Below are 17,506 nucleotides of genomic sequence, written 5' to 3' on the forward strand. Positions count from 1 at the left end.
TATCTACTTCTTTCAATTCTGCTTACATTCTTCTGAAAAAACTATGTAAATCGTCCACATTACTGCAAAGTGGTTGTAACTTTTAGTGCCAATGGCGATGAGAGGTATGAAAACCTGCAAGCGAGTGCAGTTCTATGTGTATCTGTCAAGTTGGTACACTGCCTCGCGAGGAGCTACGTGCGTGGGGGTAACTGCGCAGTGGTTCGTTCAAAAATCAACGAAGGCCGTCCGTTGATTGGCCAACAAAGTAGGTTGTGACGTCACAACACGGAAAGTTACTTATATGGGTAGCGCGGCCGTTTAACCGCCATTACTGTAGAAGCCTGTCCGCGGACATGATGTCCTTCGCGTCTCCGTGAAATCGTGCTCCCTAATGTGAAGTTAAAGGAATAATATTTGCAGTGATACAAGTTATTGTAACTTGGTAGCAAATTATGTTGATCGACGCGGAGTGATCAATCGTGTTTCTGTGCCGACGGGATTACCGCTTTGGATTAAATTGTGCCCCGGAACTGGATGAATCAGCTTTCTCAAGCGCGACGATTTTAACCTGCAAACTGTTGTTGTGTTTATTGTGTTTACAAGGAAACGTGCTCTGGACAAACCGGTGTATTTTACTCTAATTATCATGGCGACCGATGCTCAGAGGCTCATCAGCATCTCGCTGTCTAAAATCGCTCAATCCCGTGTTCAGCGTGGAGGTGTAAGTTTGCACAAAAATCTGTTAGTCGCAACGGTTTTACACAAGGCCCGTTATGTGTTCATGGAACAAGCGTACCAAATGGTGCATGCACCCGTCGAAAATTACAGCCCAAGTCCATCAACTCCCGCTAGTGAACAAGAATACAGCAACTACGATGACAATGACAACCTCGTAGGTTTAACTGCGGAAGAAGCGTATAGTCCATCAGACTTGTCTGAAACCTCCTCTAGTACAGATTTAGTTGAAAGCTCTAGTGATATTCCATCATTCCTCCCTAATTGCACCTCTTATGCGCGATGCCCTAGTGAAAGTGAAACAGTACCTGAATGTGATTCGGATAAAGAAAACTTAGCCCCTGCCTCTGAGGCACCAACGTACCTAGACTTGGACAGTGCGAAAAGTCCTCGTGGAGAAAATGTAGTTATCTTAAGAGAGCGACCTCATACCAAATGCCTGAAAAGGCGGCGCGCTGTAACCGAGTGGGAAACTGAAGAAGCTGTTTTGTCGATACTTCCAAAGAAAGTGAAATCATCAGCAGATGTGCTATCCCTGGACCCGAGTTCGGAAGGAGACGACTCTGTATTTTCGGAGCCATCACTGCTTTCAGACTGTACGAGTGAAGAAAATGGTGCTGAAATTGACCGCATTACTAGTTTAGTTTCAATTTTTAGTTTTGGAAGCTTTGCAGCCGCATCTAATGGAACAGAGCTTGCAAATGGATTATCCAAACTTTCAAGGTCTTCTTCAACTCCTGACCTATGCTCAGCTCAAGCAAAAGATGGTGTAGATGTCTTACAACAGAGGCCTTTCATCGCAATGACAGTCTAGTAAGGATTTTGTTACTATTTTAATTTTTGGAACTTGCCATGTGTAAAATTTTAACAAATTTCAAATTTTAATTCTCTTTTCGTTCTTCCTAAGAATCTGAAGTTTTGTTACTGAATTTTGTTATTTTATGTTATGTTACAAGCTGCCAATAGTCCAATGCTACGAGGCCCTAGTTAAAGGTTTCTTGGCATGATTGGACCAATGATACCTACGTATTTTAACATCTCTTGTGAATGCACTGAAAAGTCAACTTATTTGCTGCGCAAAAGTTTAGTAGTCTTGCGAAATTGTATTCACTCTGCAGTGAGATCCAAGGTGCCTCTGCGTAAAATTTTAACATGATGGTATTGGGACATAACGTATGTTGTCGAAACTGAGGTGTCAGCTAGAAAGACATTTGGCTTGAAGCTAGCCTCCAAGATTTCCTATCAATCTTTGAAACCTTTCTCTGCGGTCATTTATCATGCTTGGGTAAACAAGTGATAAGTGGCTGATTGATCTCGCCAAGTTTTTACGTTCTATTATTTTGCTGAATTTAATGTATTTTTCCCCTTTACTTCATCTTTCATCTTGTCATTGGATGAGGATCTTTATTTTCTCTTCATTCTTTACTGGATGATGATTCATATTTATAGTTACCATAAGACCTGTAGGTATTATGTTTCTGCATTTTTTCATCATCTCCCCCTCCCCCTCCCCCTTTCATTCTACTATTCTCCAAGCTGTCTCGTAGGTAACCAGTTTTAAAGGTTTGTACCTATCTGTTGGTTACCTGTAGCAGGAGATGGAGACAAGCAGTACCTATATAAGTGAAACATTTTTACATGAAGCATATTGGCAACTAGTCTATTATCATTCACTGGTTGGAAAAATCCTATGTTAGAGATTGGTTCTAACTGTTAACATTAACTGGGGTAGCCCTGTCACTTGTTGTGCCACATCATTGACACTAGAAATTCCTTCAGTTATTTGCGTTTATTTCATTTCTTTATCTCCTGTCTCTATTCTTTGTGACTCACTTAATGACAAACAGCTGTGCTGTAAATATTGTCTTTAATAAATCAGTGCATAACAGGCATATCGAAGCAAACTTGTGCAGTACCTACTTAGTTAATATGCTAAGTTCTCTTCATATTCGCAACTATACAAATTTTACTAGAAGAGGTTACCTACCAACAATTTGGGAAATTCTAAAAGTAGGTGATGAAATCTGATTTTCAGTACAAAAGTGTTAGCTCCATCTGAGCATCCAACAACGTATGAAGTGCTTAGGAAAATGCGAACCTCCTACTAGACTTCAAAAGATGCTTCAACCCTACTGACAGAGAAAGAGGCCAAAAGAGAGTGTGCTTAGTGGAGGACTGCATTAGAATTTCAGCCACTCTCAAAATCAAGTTGATTACGATAATAGAGTTGTGAACAATTCCTTTCAGTCTTCATAGTGCGGTTTATTAAGCTGTTGCGATCCAGGCTAGACTCGCAGGAGACAGATGACCAGTAATACTCCAATGAATTGCAAAATGAAGAGTGCGTATTCAGTAATATTTGGATACGTTTTGTACCTATTTTATGCTTTTTAGTACCTTCTGTTTAAAAATTAACTTTCAATATGTGAGAATATTAAATATCTTGCATGAAACGACATAAGTCTACAATTGCTCTTTTGCTTGTAATTTCAGGAGAAGAATAGTCGCATAATATAATATTTGATATTATTAAAAAAGAAGATAATCATTAAATTATGATGGTAAAAAAAATTCAAGTACCTGCTTACTATTTTCCATTATTAAAGTCTTGTTGCCATGCCTACTTATGCACAATTTTTTTAGAATCATCTTAAGAAAGTTCCTCTTAGTCTTGATTTAATCCTGGTTTTTATTAAAAATTTTAATTACCTTAATGACGAGAGGAGTAGATAAATTTAGTAATTTTTTTAAAGATATTGAATGTTTTTATTTCATCTATGCCATTTATTATCAAAAAATAAACCTCGAACTTTTGCATGTCCCATGTTTTATATCAATATTTTTGTTAACTTAAGTTGGCTTCAAGAAGTTTGCTGCATAATGTACCCACAGTGTTCGACTTCTCGGGTCTTTCTGAATTTTCTCGCGGGTTCAAGTCAGTCATTATCTGGGCCCAGAATTAAATTTGTTACAAACATGCAACACAAAACCGATTCTTCTGTCACAAGACATTGGGTCCTAGATAAAAAAATTTGGAGGTTAAGTAACAGTGAAAAATATGCTATCAGGGTATCTAGTTATACTATATTTCTCTGATGTTCTTTCCCTATCGAGAGTCTCTTTTGAATTGCTCGTTTAGCTAGTAATATGTGTCTTTCAACTCCTCACGTTTTTAGTCGTTAATTGCCCTAGTACGAGAAAAGTTGGTATTTTCTCCTGTATTCAATGATCCAAGAACCCACACTGTCTTAACTTCCAAATTTTCTTTTCCCGTCTCTCCATAGATTATTGTTCTTAGTAACTGATTAATCCTATTCAGTTCAAAGTACTTACTGTTTCTGTCTAGTTTGTTGCGACTTACTGGCCAGCTTTAGCAGCATTTTAAGTAATTTGTGAAGAATGTATGTGTAATTAATGTCACTCATGTACCTCTATTTGTATTTGATCTTTTCTCCTCCTGTAAATGAATCTTATCTGACTTATAGTATACTATATTTAGGTAGCACAAAATTTGTTTACCTGTCTGGTGTGTTAGCTCACTTTAAAATCAGTTCAAGTTAACAGGGTTGATCCCTCATGATTTTTGTAGGTACCTTTCAATTGCAGTACACTTAGTACTTTTTACAACTTCTCTCCCATCTTAAAAAAAATTGATCAGTTGCGTCTCATACCAATTTTCTTAAATCCATCGGTGACATAAGGCCTCCTTGTCTTACATTTTTCTGTAATCTTGGATTTTGTCACGCTCTATCCTAAGGCCTGTAATTAATTTTAAGGAAAGAACTCTCAGTTTACCTTTTATGAGCATCATTGGTACCTTAGCTTGCTCATATATAATTCTTACAATCATTAATGTTAGTCTAAAGGTGGTTTTATATCTTCCCGATAAAGTATCACCATCCCTGCCTTGTTCGTGTTGTACAAATTTCATGTCTGAAAGTGAGAGTAGAAACTTTTTATTCGAGTCCACCCATTTTCGTCAGCCTCGGTTCTGGTGTTCCAGGCTGTCACAATTACACTGCAATAGAAAAGGAGAGGTCTTAAGTGCACAAAAAACTTCTTCTTGATCTGAAGTCAATTTTTGAGACTCTTCCTTTGAAATGATAAAATTTATTTCCTTGATTGTAGGTATATCTTTTCAAATTAATCTTACATTTTTATGTATACATTGGAACACCAGAACCTCTTATGTTACGTTCAGATATTTGTTTGAACGTTGAGCTCTGACGACCACGATCAAGTACCCTTTGAGACTCCTACGGAGTGAGAAGTGCCTGTTGGCCTCTAACTTGTAACTCATCCCAAGCACACGTAATGATGGAGCAACTATTGTTGGTCAATAGCCTCTCTTCTGGAAGTCAGTAATCTCGCTGATGAATTTTTATGTTGGTAAATTTTGACTTTTCCTAGAGCCCTGTAAAATTTAAATCAATGGTGTCAATCGAAGAGTTTCTACTAAAGCAGTTTCGAACCACCCTCGCTTTTTTTTTCAATCGTAGAAGTTGAATTTGTGAAAAACTTGTTTTCTGACATGTTTTCAACTTCCAAAGTCACTTTAATATCTAAAGTTGTTTTGTATTTAAATTTTCATTCAAGATTTACCTCTACCGGAGGATTTTTAATGACCATCCAAGGATAAAGTGTATCATTTCAGAATGAGCAAGTGCCAGGTTAATAGTAATTTTTTCTCTCTATAGTGAGGCTTGGCTAAGTTTATTTTCTGATTTTTCTCGAAGGTTTGTCATCCTACTCATGTCTACTCTCCCTGTCTCAAGATTTTTCTTTCTTCACATGGGAGAGAATAAATCAGTCTCTTTCCCATATCAGTAGCTGAATCATCCAGCACCATTAAGAGGACAAGGCCACTTTTATGTTATTGAAAAACACTAGCTTCTTAATTTTTCTCTGTCCAAGAATTCTGCTAATTGATCGGCTCTTGTAAAGGCCAAAAATGTCTTCATGGAGCTTATCTCGTCATTGATGGCGAATGTTTTTTTTTGTTGTTTTTTTATCATTTTGTTCTAAACTTAAATTGAGTCAGTTTCACAGCCATCTATCACCTCAATGTTGAATTCTCGAGATTTTTAAGTTCAAAATTTGATTTGTCGAAACACTTTTCAGGGCTCCTTATCAATTTATTTTTTTCCTTGTGCTCCAACATTTTTCTTTTTATTTCTTTTTGAATCATTTCTCTGTCTACTAATTTTGGCAGGAAACTGTTTTGTTTTCTGTTTTGTTTTGACCTTTCCTTCCAAACTCACGGAGGAAAGGTGGCTCTTCTTTTTAGTGAACAACTTTATTTATTGCGTATATTTTTTAATGTAGTATTTTTATTGTAAATAACTATAAGATTTTCTATTTGTATACAGTTGTATATTTTATGTACATTTGAAGTTTTGTTAATACTAAATGCATTTTTTAAGAAAAAATAGACAAACTATTAAAGTGAAAAGATTGTCATTCATGAAACTCTGCCTTTTAATTATGACCAACCATACTCGCTCACCCTTCACCATTTCAAGAATGAGCCAAGAGTAATTTTTCCCTCCATAATTAAATTTTTGCACATTGATAGTACTTAAAAGTAAGCACAAAGTAAAAAGCCAACAAATGATATAAAATAACTTGCTGAAGAAAAAAAGTCATTCTGCTCCAAAATATCTGAAAAATTAGGGTAATTAATGCAAGAAGAAACCACTACAAATGTATTTTAAAATCAACAGAAAACTGTCAAGCAGTTTTTAGTGGGGAGAGAGCAAATTAGGTAAGGTGACCAAATCAAACCAATATTTTTCCGAAGTGTCCAACTCGTAGAGATGATGCAAAGTCGGTGAATAATACGTAAAACTACTATGCTATCTTAGTTCCGTAGCCTGTTTTTTTTGTTGATTTAAGTCAGGTTTAACGCCTAACCAAGTAGCTCTGAGTCTCTTCTTGCATTAATGACCTCAGAGAGTCGAGCACTTTCGGGAGGTTGTTCTTCCTATTCTCACAAAGGAAGCAGACTTCCCCAGCGCCAAAGTCTAACTATTAAAATAAAAACCTTACTTAGAAGTATTTCTGACCTCCTTTGAAGGAAAATATTCAGCATCATTTCTTACGAGTGCTCAAATGTAAACAAAAGAAATAATAGCAAATGAAGAGTAATCCATTGAGGAAAAAAAGGAGGTGTTTGCATCTTGAGGTTTGTTTACCCCGTGACGTAGGTCGGCACAACCTGGCCAGCGAAATCCGGAATTCGAAGTAAGAAAAATGGACCATAATGTCCCATTTTTTTGCTCAAATCAACTCATGATAAAATTCCAAGCACTTTTTATAGAATGACTTTTCTCAATAAATTACACAATTTCCAAGAAAATCGATGACAAAAGTCGCTGCACCGACCCACGTTATCAAAAAAATTCCAAGATGCCCGAAATGCGAACACCTCCTTTTTTTCTCTCTATGAGAGTAATTCATTTATGGAGCTCATTTTCAAAGGAGGAGAAAAAACCGTAAAGATCTATTATGCTCTGTGATTACCTGTTATTTGGTTTTTCAAGATAAAAAATTAAAAAGTAGACAATTAAAACATTTTCGTTACAACTAGTCAGCAATTTCTGAAATCTATTTGATAAATAAATTTCCCAAAATTCTTGAGTGAATAACTCAGCAGTGTTGAGAGGAAGGGATCAAGTGCCACACTTTAAAAAAGTTGCGTTACAAGGCTGCTTTCGAGATCTTCTAGATGCATCTTTCATTTCTAGTTCATTGAGGAAAAGAAAACTGAGAGAGGAAATGTGCAACCTCGCATTTTGAGATCCGCGTTTCCAGACCTCAGCCATTGGCATTTTTCTCCATGCAAAATTCACTTCCTTTGGCTCCTATGCGCTTAACGCTGGCCATGTAGTTCTCAAGAGGAACAGGAAGAGCAAGCAGGAACGGAGAAAATTATTACAATTATCATATATTCCATACAGGAATCGCTGTTTAAAGCCTCGTATCTCAAAGTCGTTATTGCACAGTTCCCTCTCATTCTTTGTATTCGGTGAAATCTGACACGAAATGGCCCTAAGCCTAAGGTGGAAAATAAATAAAATGACTTAACTTTACCGCAGCTTTAGATGTGTTGATTCTGCATCATTTTGCAAGAGGAACACCAGTTTCATATTCTAGGACTGAAAAAGAAGACACCTAAAAGTTGCGGGCGCTGTTGCCAGAGGGAGCTCTGTCGTTCAAAAATAGTTCATTTCAAACGTTAGAGAAATTAGGTGCAATGTCGTCAGCAAGCGTTCAAAATCGCAAAAAGATAATATTTTTGAACACTAAGCTGTTTTTTATTGGGCTAATTAATTTGATGTTCCATCTTTGAGGCCTTTTGGCCTGACTTCGTCGCATTTTTCTAAAAGAAAGAAAAAAGCACCAAGTAAAGGCGGACTCTCGACATTTTTTGGGTCAACTTTTCAGAATAAGATACACTACTAGGACGCAGGGCCGGATTAAGGGGGTGGCCATATGGGCCGCGGTCCATGGCGGCAAATTTAGCGAGCGGCAAATTTTACAATTTGTTTAAATGTAGCTATAAAGAAAATTGAATTCAGAAAAAAAAATACAAATGAGAAAAGATGACAAATTCTCTCATTTCCCGAGAGTATATCTCTAATTTTGTCGTTCTATGATACAATAGACAGCACCTTTCTGTGTCGAGTTAAGACTAAGAGAGAAACCGAACACGGAATTTGGCCTGGGACGGCGCGGCGCAGAGAGCAATGATGACGAGAACTTGAGATGAAAAGGAGAAACCCTCGACGCGGCGCGGCGGTTGGCATGTAACACATATTAGCGCCTTCAAGACTGCATAAATACTTCGCGCATTGCGTCAAAGACAGTGCGGTCAGCAGCGGGCGGCGCGGCGTGAAACGCATAGCGCCTACAAGACTGCAAGAATACTTCACGCATTGCGCCAAACACAGTGCGGTCAGCGCGACGCGGCGCGACGGAAGTTTAACTTATTAAACCACATTTATGTTTGTTCTTTCATAACTTTTTCGTTCATCACATATAAATAGAAGGCTTTGTCCACACAGAGATAGGTTTACGGAACTCAACTTTCGCGCCGAGTTCCGTGAACTTTTGCTAATAGTGTTGACAGGGCTTTCGCAAAAAAATGTGTCCAACACGAGTAAACGCGTCTTATGCAACCCTCCCCCTTCGGCACGTTCACTTGATGGTTTTTATTGATGTTTCAAAACGAATGAGAAGGGGGCGGCAAAATACAGGCGGCCCATCCATGGGCGGCAAGTAAGTAAATCCGGCCCTGCTAGGACGAAGAAAAATGTAATAGACTTTTGGTCGTCCTTTAAAGATCAAATTATGTTAGGAAAAAGACATAATAGGCATTCTAGTGAGTGAGTGCTCTCTCGAAACTAGGTAGGTAGGTACACAGAAGGCACCAAGTAAGTAAGTGATTCCGCAGTGCCACGATTAGGTAACATACATAAGTAGGTATAATTTGCGTGTACTTAAAGACTAAACATACGAACTTAGTTCACCAAAGAAAATGAAAAAAACTAGAAGTTTTACAATTGTTTGCTATTCCAGAAATTCCGCAGAGACACAGGTAAGTACCTACCTACTAAAAGTAATAACAAAAAATAACTAAATATAAAATCAGATCTTCATTTTTGCCTCTCAGGTCAAGGACGGAAACATTGCGGTTAATACCTACTACTTGAGAGACACAGATTTAAGCCAAATTGAAGAAGGTAGGTATTTTAAATGAGAGGTCGAGATTTTGCCTTCACTTTCATGAGTGATGCGGGACAATCGTTTTATTCTCTATTGTCCACGACTACGAGTTATCATCTTACCCCCGAGCAAATGACGGTATACCTAAGTAAATATGACGCTCAATGACTGACCCCATTTCGCAAGAAGTGACAAGATTTGATAAACATTTATCTCCCTCTGATAAACGTATAGCGACCGTGTGTGCTGTGCCCCCCCCCCCCCCCTCCCCTCCTTCTTATCCTCCTATTGGCAGTTAATAAGCGTCTTCCTTTTTCATATGAAACATATCATTGATGGCCGAACTCCAGAAACTCGTGAGTAACTCAAAATTCGCAACCTCAGTAGCAGTGCGAATAATAAATTTGGACTGTAAATAAAGTAAAAAAAAATGTTAAAATGTAGGTACAAGCGAAGAAACCTCTCTTAATTGTTCTTCTTTAAGTTTAGGAAAATGTATTATTGACATTTCGTTATAAGAATAATTGAAAAAAATTGGCATCAAATTTTGGTACTTTCTGAGAATCACTCATAGGAATAACCTGCAAAACATGCTTAATAATAAACTAAAACTTTACGTGAAATTCATGAGATTCAACGGAAAGAAAGTGATTAAAAACTTGTAAAGGTTCTAAGTGGCATTTTTACGTAAATAGAATAAGGGATGTTTCCTGACTTGGTTATTGGAACAGTTCTTTTAAGAGTTTTCTCTTTGAAATTTACAGGTTCACATAACTTTAAAAAGAGAAAAAAAATGCTGCTCAAAATCTCTTTTCATGCCTACTTTATTTTTTCAAAGAAAAACTAACCGCGAATGGTTTGAAAGTTTTACGGATTTCCTAAATGTGACGGGGTGAATAAAAATAAAGAAAAGTCCAAGAAATTACAACGAGTTGTTTTCCTTTTAAAAAGTAAAATAGGTACGACTTGAGGAGTTTGTGTAGGCGTCACATTTTGAGGTGCCAGTTTTGAGTCTTGATGTCATTCCCTTGCTCCCGCTGCAGCATTTATTCGATGAAGGGAGTCAGACATCAAGTCAAGATTTCAAAGAAGATGGAAATTCCTCGGGAAACGCTACAGTCCGTTGGAACGGTTAGAAATTCGACGGTGAAACTACCAAACCACGTATCTCGTTTGCGGTGTTTAAAAATCTACGCTCGCATTTTATTTTTTTGAAGTAGACCAAATCAATATCATTCCTTGAAATTTTCACAGAATTTTCTACGCACGAAGAGGAAAAATCACAGACATGTTCAAGACTGGACGTTAAGTAGTTTTTCATTTAAAAAATAAAGTATGACAGGAAGTCTGCGACGTCGCAAACCGAGATACGTGGTTTGGTAGTTTCACCGTCGAATTGTGGATCAATTTTGATTGAAAAACGCAATGACCGTTTTTTCCGTGGTCAAATTCACCTGCTTCGCGAGTTTGTGCGAGATTGCCGACTAAAATTATGACGGATTGGCTCAGGAGGTGTGCTTCAAGATGTGACTCGCGCTCAGGTGATGAAGGAGCGTCAATTTGAACTTGGCGCGCTTCCGAAGCCGATGTTCCCCGCTCACTGATTGGCTGCGTTCCAAACGTGCCTAGCGGTAGGCGGATATGGCGGGAAAAGGCCCAGACGTTCGTGCGGAGCGATATATTGCATTGATTAGGTCAAAAATCTCGGCAGATTTTGAATTTTTAGCAAGAAAAAAGACGATAGCCCTTGCGCATGAGCCTGAGGCATCATTCTAAACAGAAAAATCGGGAAAATTCAGAGAAATGAAAGCAGAACAGTGTTTGGAAAAAACCTCACATTCGCCGATTCAGCTATCGATTTCTGTATCGAATGCGAGGTTTTATTCCAAACACTATTCTGCTTTCATTTCTCTGAATTTTGCCGATTTTTGGGTTTAGAGTGATTTTTTAGGCTTTTGCGCAGGGGCTATCGTTTTTTTTTTTTTTTTTTTCTTTTTGCTAGGAATTCAAAATCTACCGAGAATTTGGACCTAATTGATGCAATTTATCGCATGCCAGTTCAACCACGTCCCTTGAGCTTGGAATCACATTAGGCAAAAAGAAACCGAGCCACATCAGCTATTGCCAAATTGTATCGAGCATTATAATTTGTTACATGAGAACAGCTGTCAGGGCTGGATTAAGGGGGTGGCCACATGGGCCGCGGCCCATAGCGGCAAATCTATAGGGGGCGGCAAATTTTGCGATTTTTTTAAATGTAGGTATAAATAAATTCGGTTTTAGAAAAAACAATTACAAACGAGAAAAGGCGACAAAATCTCAAATTTTCTGAGAGTATAGTAATTTCTACTTTTGTCGTCTTTCAGTGATACAAGAGACAGCACTTTAATTAGTCGAGTTAAGAGAGAAACCAAACACGCAATTTGGCCTGGAGAGAAACGATGACGAGGACTTGAGATGAAAAGGAGAAGCCCTCGGCGCGGCGATCGGCATGTAACACATATTAGCGCCTACAAGATTGCACGAATACTTCACGCATTGCATCAAACACAGTGCGTCATTGCGGACAGCGTGAAACGGATAGCGCCTACAAGAATGCATGAATACCTCACGCATTGCGGTTAACACAGTGCGATCAGTGTGAGACGCTTAGCGCCTTCAAGACTACGTGAATACTTCACGCATTGCGTCAAACACAGTGCGGTCTGCGAGGCGCGGCGGCGGAAGTTAAAATCATTAATTCACATTTATGTTTGTTCTTTCATAATTTTTTCGTTCATTTCTTATGAATGGAAGGCCTTGTCCACACAGAGATAGGTTTACGAAATACTTAACTTTCGCGCAAAGTTCCGTGAACCTTTGCCTGTAGTGTTGACAGAGCTTTCTCAAAAAATGTGTTCAACACCAGTTAACGCGTCTTCTGCACCCCTCCCCCGCTGGTACGTCCATTTGATGGTTTTCATTGATGTTTCAAAACGAATGAGAAGGGAGCGGCAAAATACTAGCGGCGCATGGGCGGCAAGTAGGTGAATCCGGCCCCGACAGCTGTGCGGATTTTTGTGCGAATTTCAGTGAATTTTCTGCATTGTGCAAAGCAAATTCCTTATTATGTCATAGAGATCCGCACATACTTTCTCCTGTAAAAAATTAAATTGCCCGGTTTAATTTGACAATAGCTGACTTGACCTGGTTCCTTTTTGCTAAACGCAGTCCACTTTATGTTACATCCCGTCTGCCGTGCTAAGAAAGAACGCCGTATGAACCTTTAGACGTTGCTACATTTTCTTAAATAAAAACTTAAGCGCCTACAAGAATGCATGAGTACTTCACGCATTGCGCCAAACACAGTGCGGTCAGCGTGAAACGCATAGCGCCTACAAGACTGCGTGAATACTTCAAGCATTGCGCCAAACAGGGTGCGGTCGGCGCGGCGCGGCGGCGGAAGTTAAAATCATTAATTCAAATTTTGTGTTTGTTTTTTCATAATTTTTTCGTTCATTTCTTATGAATGGAAGGCTTTGTCCATTAGAGATAGGTTTACGAAACTTGACTTTCGCGCCAAGTTCCGTGACCTTTTGCTAGTAGTGTTGATAGGGCTTTCCCAAAAACTGTGTTCAACACGAGTAAACGCTTCTTATGCACCCCTCCCCCGCTGGCACGTTCACTTGATGGTAATTTTTATTGATGTTTCAAAACGAATGAGAAGGGGGCGGCAAAGTACAGGCGGCCCATGGGCGGCAAGTTGGAAAATCCGGCCCTGGACTCTATTCGTGAAAGTCAGACCTTATGTGCGAGCAGTTCATACCTTGGATTTTCCAAGCAACATGGACTCTCACCAGTCACTATTAGAGTACCTGTATAGCGAGAGTACGGACAGATCGCTTCATGGAGGGCTTAGGGCCCAAAAGTGCAGTCACCCTTCTAACCAACTTCTAACGCACAAAATTTCACTGCCAGTCTGCAGATTCCAATTCTAACCATGATGACCAAGAATGTACAGAAATGAGCGTTCTTCCGCGAAATTGAGTAAATTTATGCAAAAACTGAGTCAAACACGTGCTTAATAAACGACGGTTCGTAACAATAGTATTAGTAAATCGTTCTGGATAATTGAAATTCATAGGTTGGCTGCATTTCTGGGCCCTAACTTTATTCGCAGAAGCATCGGTGAAGGCCTGGTGGATTTTCGGAGTTTCACATCTGTCCATACTCTTGCTATACAGGTACTCTAGTCACTATATGACTATTTTTTCAGTGTACTTTCAGGATTTCGTAGATTTTCGATGAAGGAGGTTCGTTCCACCGTTTCAAACTCCCCTCTCCGTCCCAAAAATACCTGACGTCACTCACGGACGACCCCGATCACGCACTCTAGGGGCTCAGGTGTGCGACTGCAGCGTGGCGAAAATTTCACGGGTAATTCGGCGGCTGGCTAAGCGCTGGGATTGCGACCTTGACCCTGACCCGGGACAATGCAGCGGGGGTGGTCAACGAAAGCGAGAGCCGAAAATGAGACTCCACCACTCGCCACTCGCCACTCGCGTCCATTGAGCCGTTGCGTCCCGCCGTCGCCGTCCGTCGCGATGCGGGAATGAATGAGCGTAGTGTAGAGTGTAGCCCGACGCGGCGCGTCATGAATGGAGCGTGGCATGTGGCCGCCGCTTCAAATGGGCTACAATAACTGTGATCAATGCTCGATGATGTGTTATTTCTGTGGCCGGCCAGGGCCCGATGCCCGGTGTGGGATGCCCCCCTTCTCCCTTCCTCCGGAACAGCGCCGCGCCGCCAAGTGCCCGTGTAAAAGTAAACACAATTACCTCCCCTCCCCCTCCCACTATTAGCCCGCCCTGCTCTTGTAGTACGTCGAGGGCGGGGATCCGAGATTATTTTGGCGTAAGTACCGACGAGCACGTTGGTATTCATCGCCAATGAATGAAAGCCTTCGGTGTAGGTGTGAAATTGGACGTATTTATGCAAGGAGGAGCTATGTGCAAGTGGAAAGATGGGGTGTGCTCGTTAGTTGAGGGCCATAAGAATGCATGTGAATTTAAAAGCACCAGTGACGTCAGCGGCAACTACGAGGAGCCACGACGGGAGGATTAGTGGCGGGACTCTTTAACTCATGAGCCCTGTTCACAAGGCTCTTGTCATAAGCCCACGGCTCACTAGTTGGCGCTTAGTTCCTTTTGATTTAGTGTCAAATCCCGCTCTTCAATTTTCTCAAAAGGAACTACATCCACTTTTACATTGTTTCTTGTGCAGCTTGATCACACCCCATCTTTCCACTTCCACATACAGTAGACTCTGGACTATCTGGCTTCGTATTATCCGGACTCTGGATTATCCGGATCGATTTTGCAACCATGTAACTACGTACGCATTCCTATAAGTGAGCAGATCCGCGGAGAAGCGGTCGCAAGGCATATTAGCGCCTGCAAGGCTGAAGAAATACTTCACGCATTGCGCCAAACAGTGAGGTCGGCGTGGAACGCATTAGCGCCTACTAGATTGCATAAATACTTCTCGCATTACGCCAAACGCAGTGCAGTCAGTTAGTTTGCCTAAAACGCACATTAGCGGCTACAAGACTGCATGAATACTTCACGCATTGCGCGCTTTAATCGTTGTATTGTAATTTATCGTTGTCGGCTACCATTCACAATCACCATTTCAGTCGTTCAATTTGGCGTTAACTTTTTAAATTCGTGTTGGTATGTACATGATGTATACATAATAAGAATACTGTGGTGTTGGTTGGTGGTGTTTGTGTTTACTATTATTTTCCGGATTTTTTTTTTTATCCGGATCGGGCCCGGCACCAATTAATCCGGATAATCCTGAGTCTACTGTAGTTCCTATTAGCATAAATACGTCCAATTATCAGGCTGCAGGTTAAGAAATGCATAAATCCGGCACCTCGTTCACAATCAGTCGTACAGGGGCTGTTAAATCCTCACCGATGGCGCTACCCGATAACGTAACGTAGGAGCCGGGCTGCCACTGCCGCCGGTATCCACGGAGCGTACGATAATCTAATCGGATGACGATGCCGCGCCGTGAGCCACCGCCACCGCCGCCACCTGTGCGTCAAGCTCAACGCCCGCAACCCCCCCCCCCCCCCCCCCCCCCCCCGGTCCGTGTATGCTGTATGGCCGCCGAGTTTGTTTGTACATACATGAGTGAGCAGATTTAATCTGTGCTCGTCGCTGTGCGTACTACGAGCAGACATGATTTACACCCCGTGAGCCCCGATACCTTACCCGATACGTGATACCGGAGCTTGTAACCCGGAAAATCTCCTCGCAGCGCCCCCGCAGACCGCGCCGGCCGAAGCGGCGTCAGGAAGCGCGGTTAACACGCCACGGCATGGCCGTACTTCTGCCGTGTTAAGGAAGAACGCCGTATGTACATTCGAGAGTTGCCACATTTCCTCGAATAAAACTTGTATTTTCGACGAAACTTATGTATATTTTCCTTTAATATTTTCGGATATTTTAGATTAAATTGCGAACAAAATAGTCGCAAAAATTGGAAGAAAAATCTTTACAATTTTTCCAATATATTCATATTTTATCAGAGGAAATTTGGCAACGCCTGGAGGTTCATACGACGTTTTTCCTTAGCACGGCAGAACTCCTCGTGCAGTTACCGTTTTTGACCGTTTTGACTGTCTTTGATGGTACATATTGCGTACAACTGTATGCCGAGTTTTTTTTAAACTCGACCGCACGTACGCAGTCTAGTGTATGCTAAAAGGAAACGATAAAGATCGTTTTGGGTCATCTTTTTCCAGGGTTTCTCATTTCCTGACGTATGTTTGTTTCTATTTCTTTTCGCTTTTCTTCTCAGATTGAAATGCACCCTCCCCTCGAGCATGTATCGATAGGACTGATTTATTATCGCCGTTTTAAACTTCCTTGACCGATTTTGACCGTTTCTTTTGCTACCTTTTTTTCTAAGAATATGTTCGCTGATATGCACTTTACTTGCATTTGTGTTCGTTTCCAGTCGCGACTGAAGTGTTTTCCTTCAGTCTGAACGCGGGAACTTATCTCCTCCTACTGTATTTTCTGGCAGGGCCGATTTCAATCACTATAACCTTGACACCTTGATATTTTCTGACCGCTTTCGACCGTTTTGCAAGTTTTTCGTCGTTCCTGATATCTTCGTCCCCAGTCTTTTTGCTCTAGATTAGATTTTTCTCAATGTAATTTAATTCTTTCCTGCCTTTGTAAACGATACATCACATCCCCAGGGGCGCACTATGGTCCCAATCCGCTCGGGAGCGCTCAAAAATCGATATTTATGAAATTGGACGACATTTTTTTTTCGAGTCAAAATTGATAAATATAGTATCTACGGGTCATAAACTACACGTAGTATACCTCAAAAAAATTTCTAGTCACTTTGAAAGTGTCACAAACTGTGCGAATAGTCGGATATGTATTTTCTGACCCGTGAAGTGGCTATTTCTAACAAAGCGTTCGGAGCCTCTCCTGAATCATGAAATGGTCTCTCAGAATTCTTGCTTATACCATTTTGTAGAGGACTCTAAGAGGATTGTAACGCACTAATTATAATTTTTCTCCGAGGCATTCTGATACATTCTACACAAGGTAGAAGTTGGGTACCTATTTTTCATGAAAAAATGCCGATTTTTCCCACGTACTTTCATTTTAAAAAAAAGTCACCAAAGGTCACCTAATGAGACACCTTTAGGGAGCTTCTACACATCCTTGGGAAGCTACAGTAGAAATATTTCGTGCTTTGGTTTGCTTTTTCTCGAGAAATCGAATTTATTAGGTCTCTAAGTCGGTGGATAAAATAACGGTATTTATGCAAGTTTAGCCATCGATCAATCTGCAGTCGTCTTAAACTTTTTTGAGACATGCGACACCTCCAAAAACGTGCTTAAGTAGTCTCTATGAATCATTAAGAGGGATTTTAAACCAAAAATTGTTGGTTTTTCTTGCTTTTTGAACGAATTTTGAATCTTTTTCGTACCTGCGTGTTTCCTTCAAAATACTGTATTACAACCCTGGAAAGCCCCTCGAAAAATATT

The 17,506-nt window shown here is 40.3% G+C and overlaps 1 protein-coding gene across 1 annotated transcript; it reads left to right on the forward strand.

Annotated features, from left to right (window-relative positions):
• Nucleotides 1-288: 288 nt before the first annotated feature.
• Nucleotides 289-6,186, forward strand: LOC109037570 (uncharacterized). Its single transcript, XM_019052308.2, has one exon. The coding sequence runs from the start codon at nucleotides 629-631 to the stop codon at nucleotides 1,529-1,531; it is 903 nt and encodes a 300-aa protein (XP_018907853.2). The 5' UTR covers nucleotides 289-628; the 3' UTR covers nucleotides 1,532-6,186.
• Nucleotides 6,187-17,506: the final 11,320 nt, after the last annotated feature.

This window comes from Bemisia tabaci, chromosome 4, assembly GCF_918797505.1.
Source record: "Bemisia tabaci chromosome 4, PGI_BMITA_v3".
NCBI classification, from domain to species: domain Eukaryota; kingdom Metazoa; phylum Arthropoda; class Insecta; order Hemiptera; family Aleyrodidae; genus Bemisia; species Bemisia tabaci.

Excerpts from the sequence above, each read along its gene's own strand:
- LOC109037570 (XM_019052308.2), top strand. The coding sequence starts at position 629 with ATGGCGACCGATGCTCAGAGGCTCATCAGCATCTCGCTGTCTAAAATC.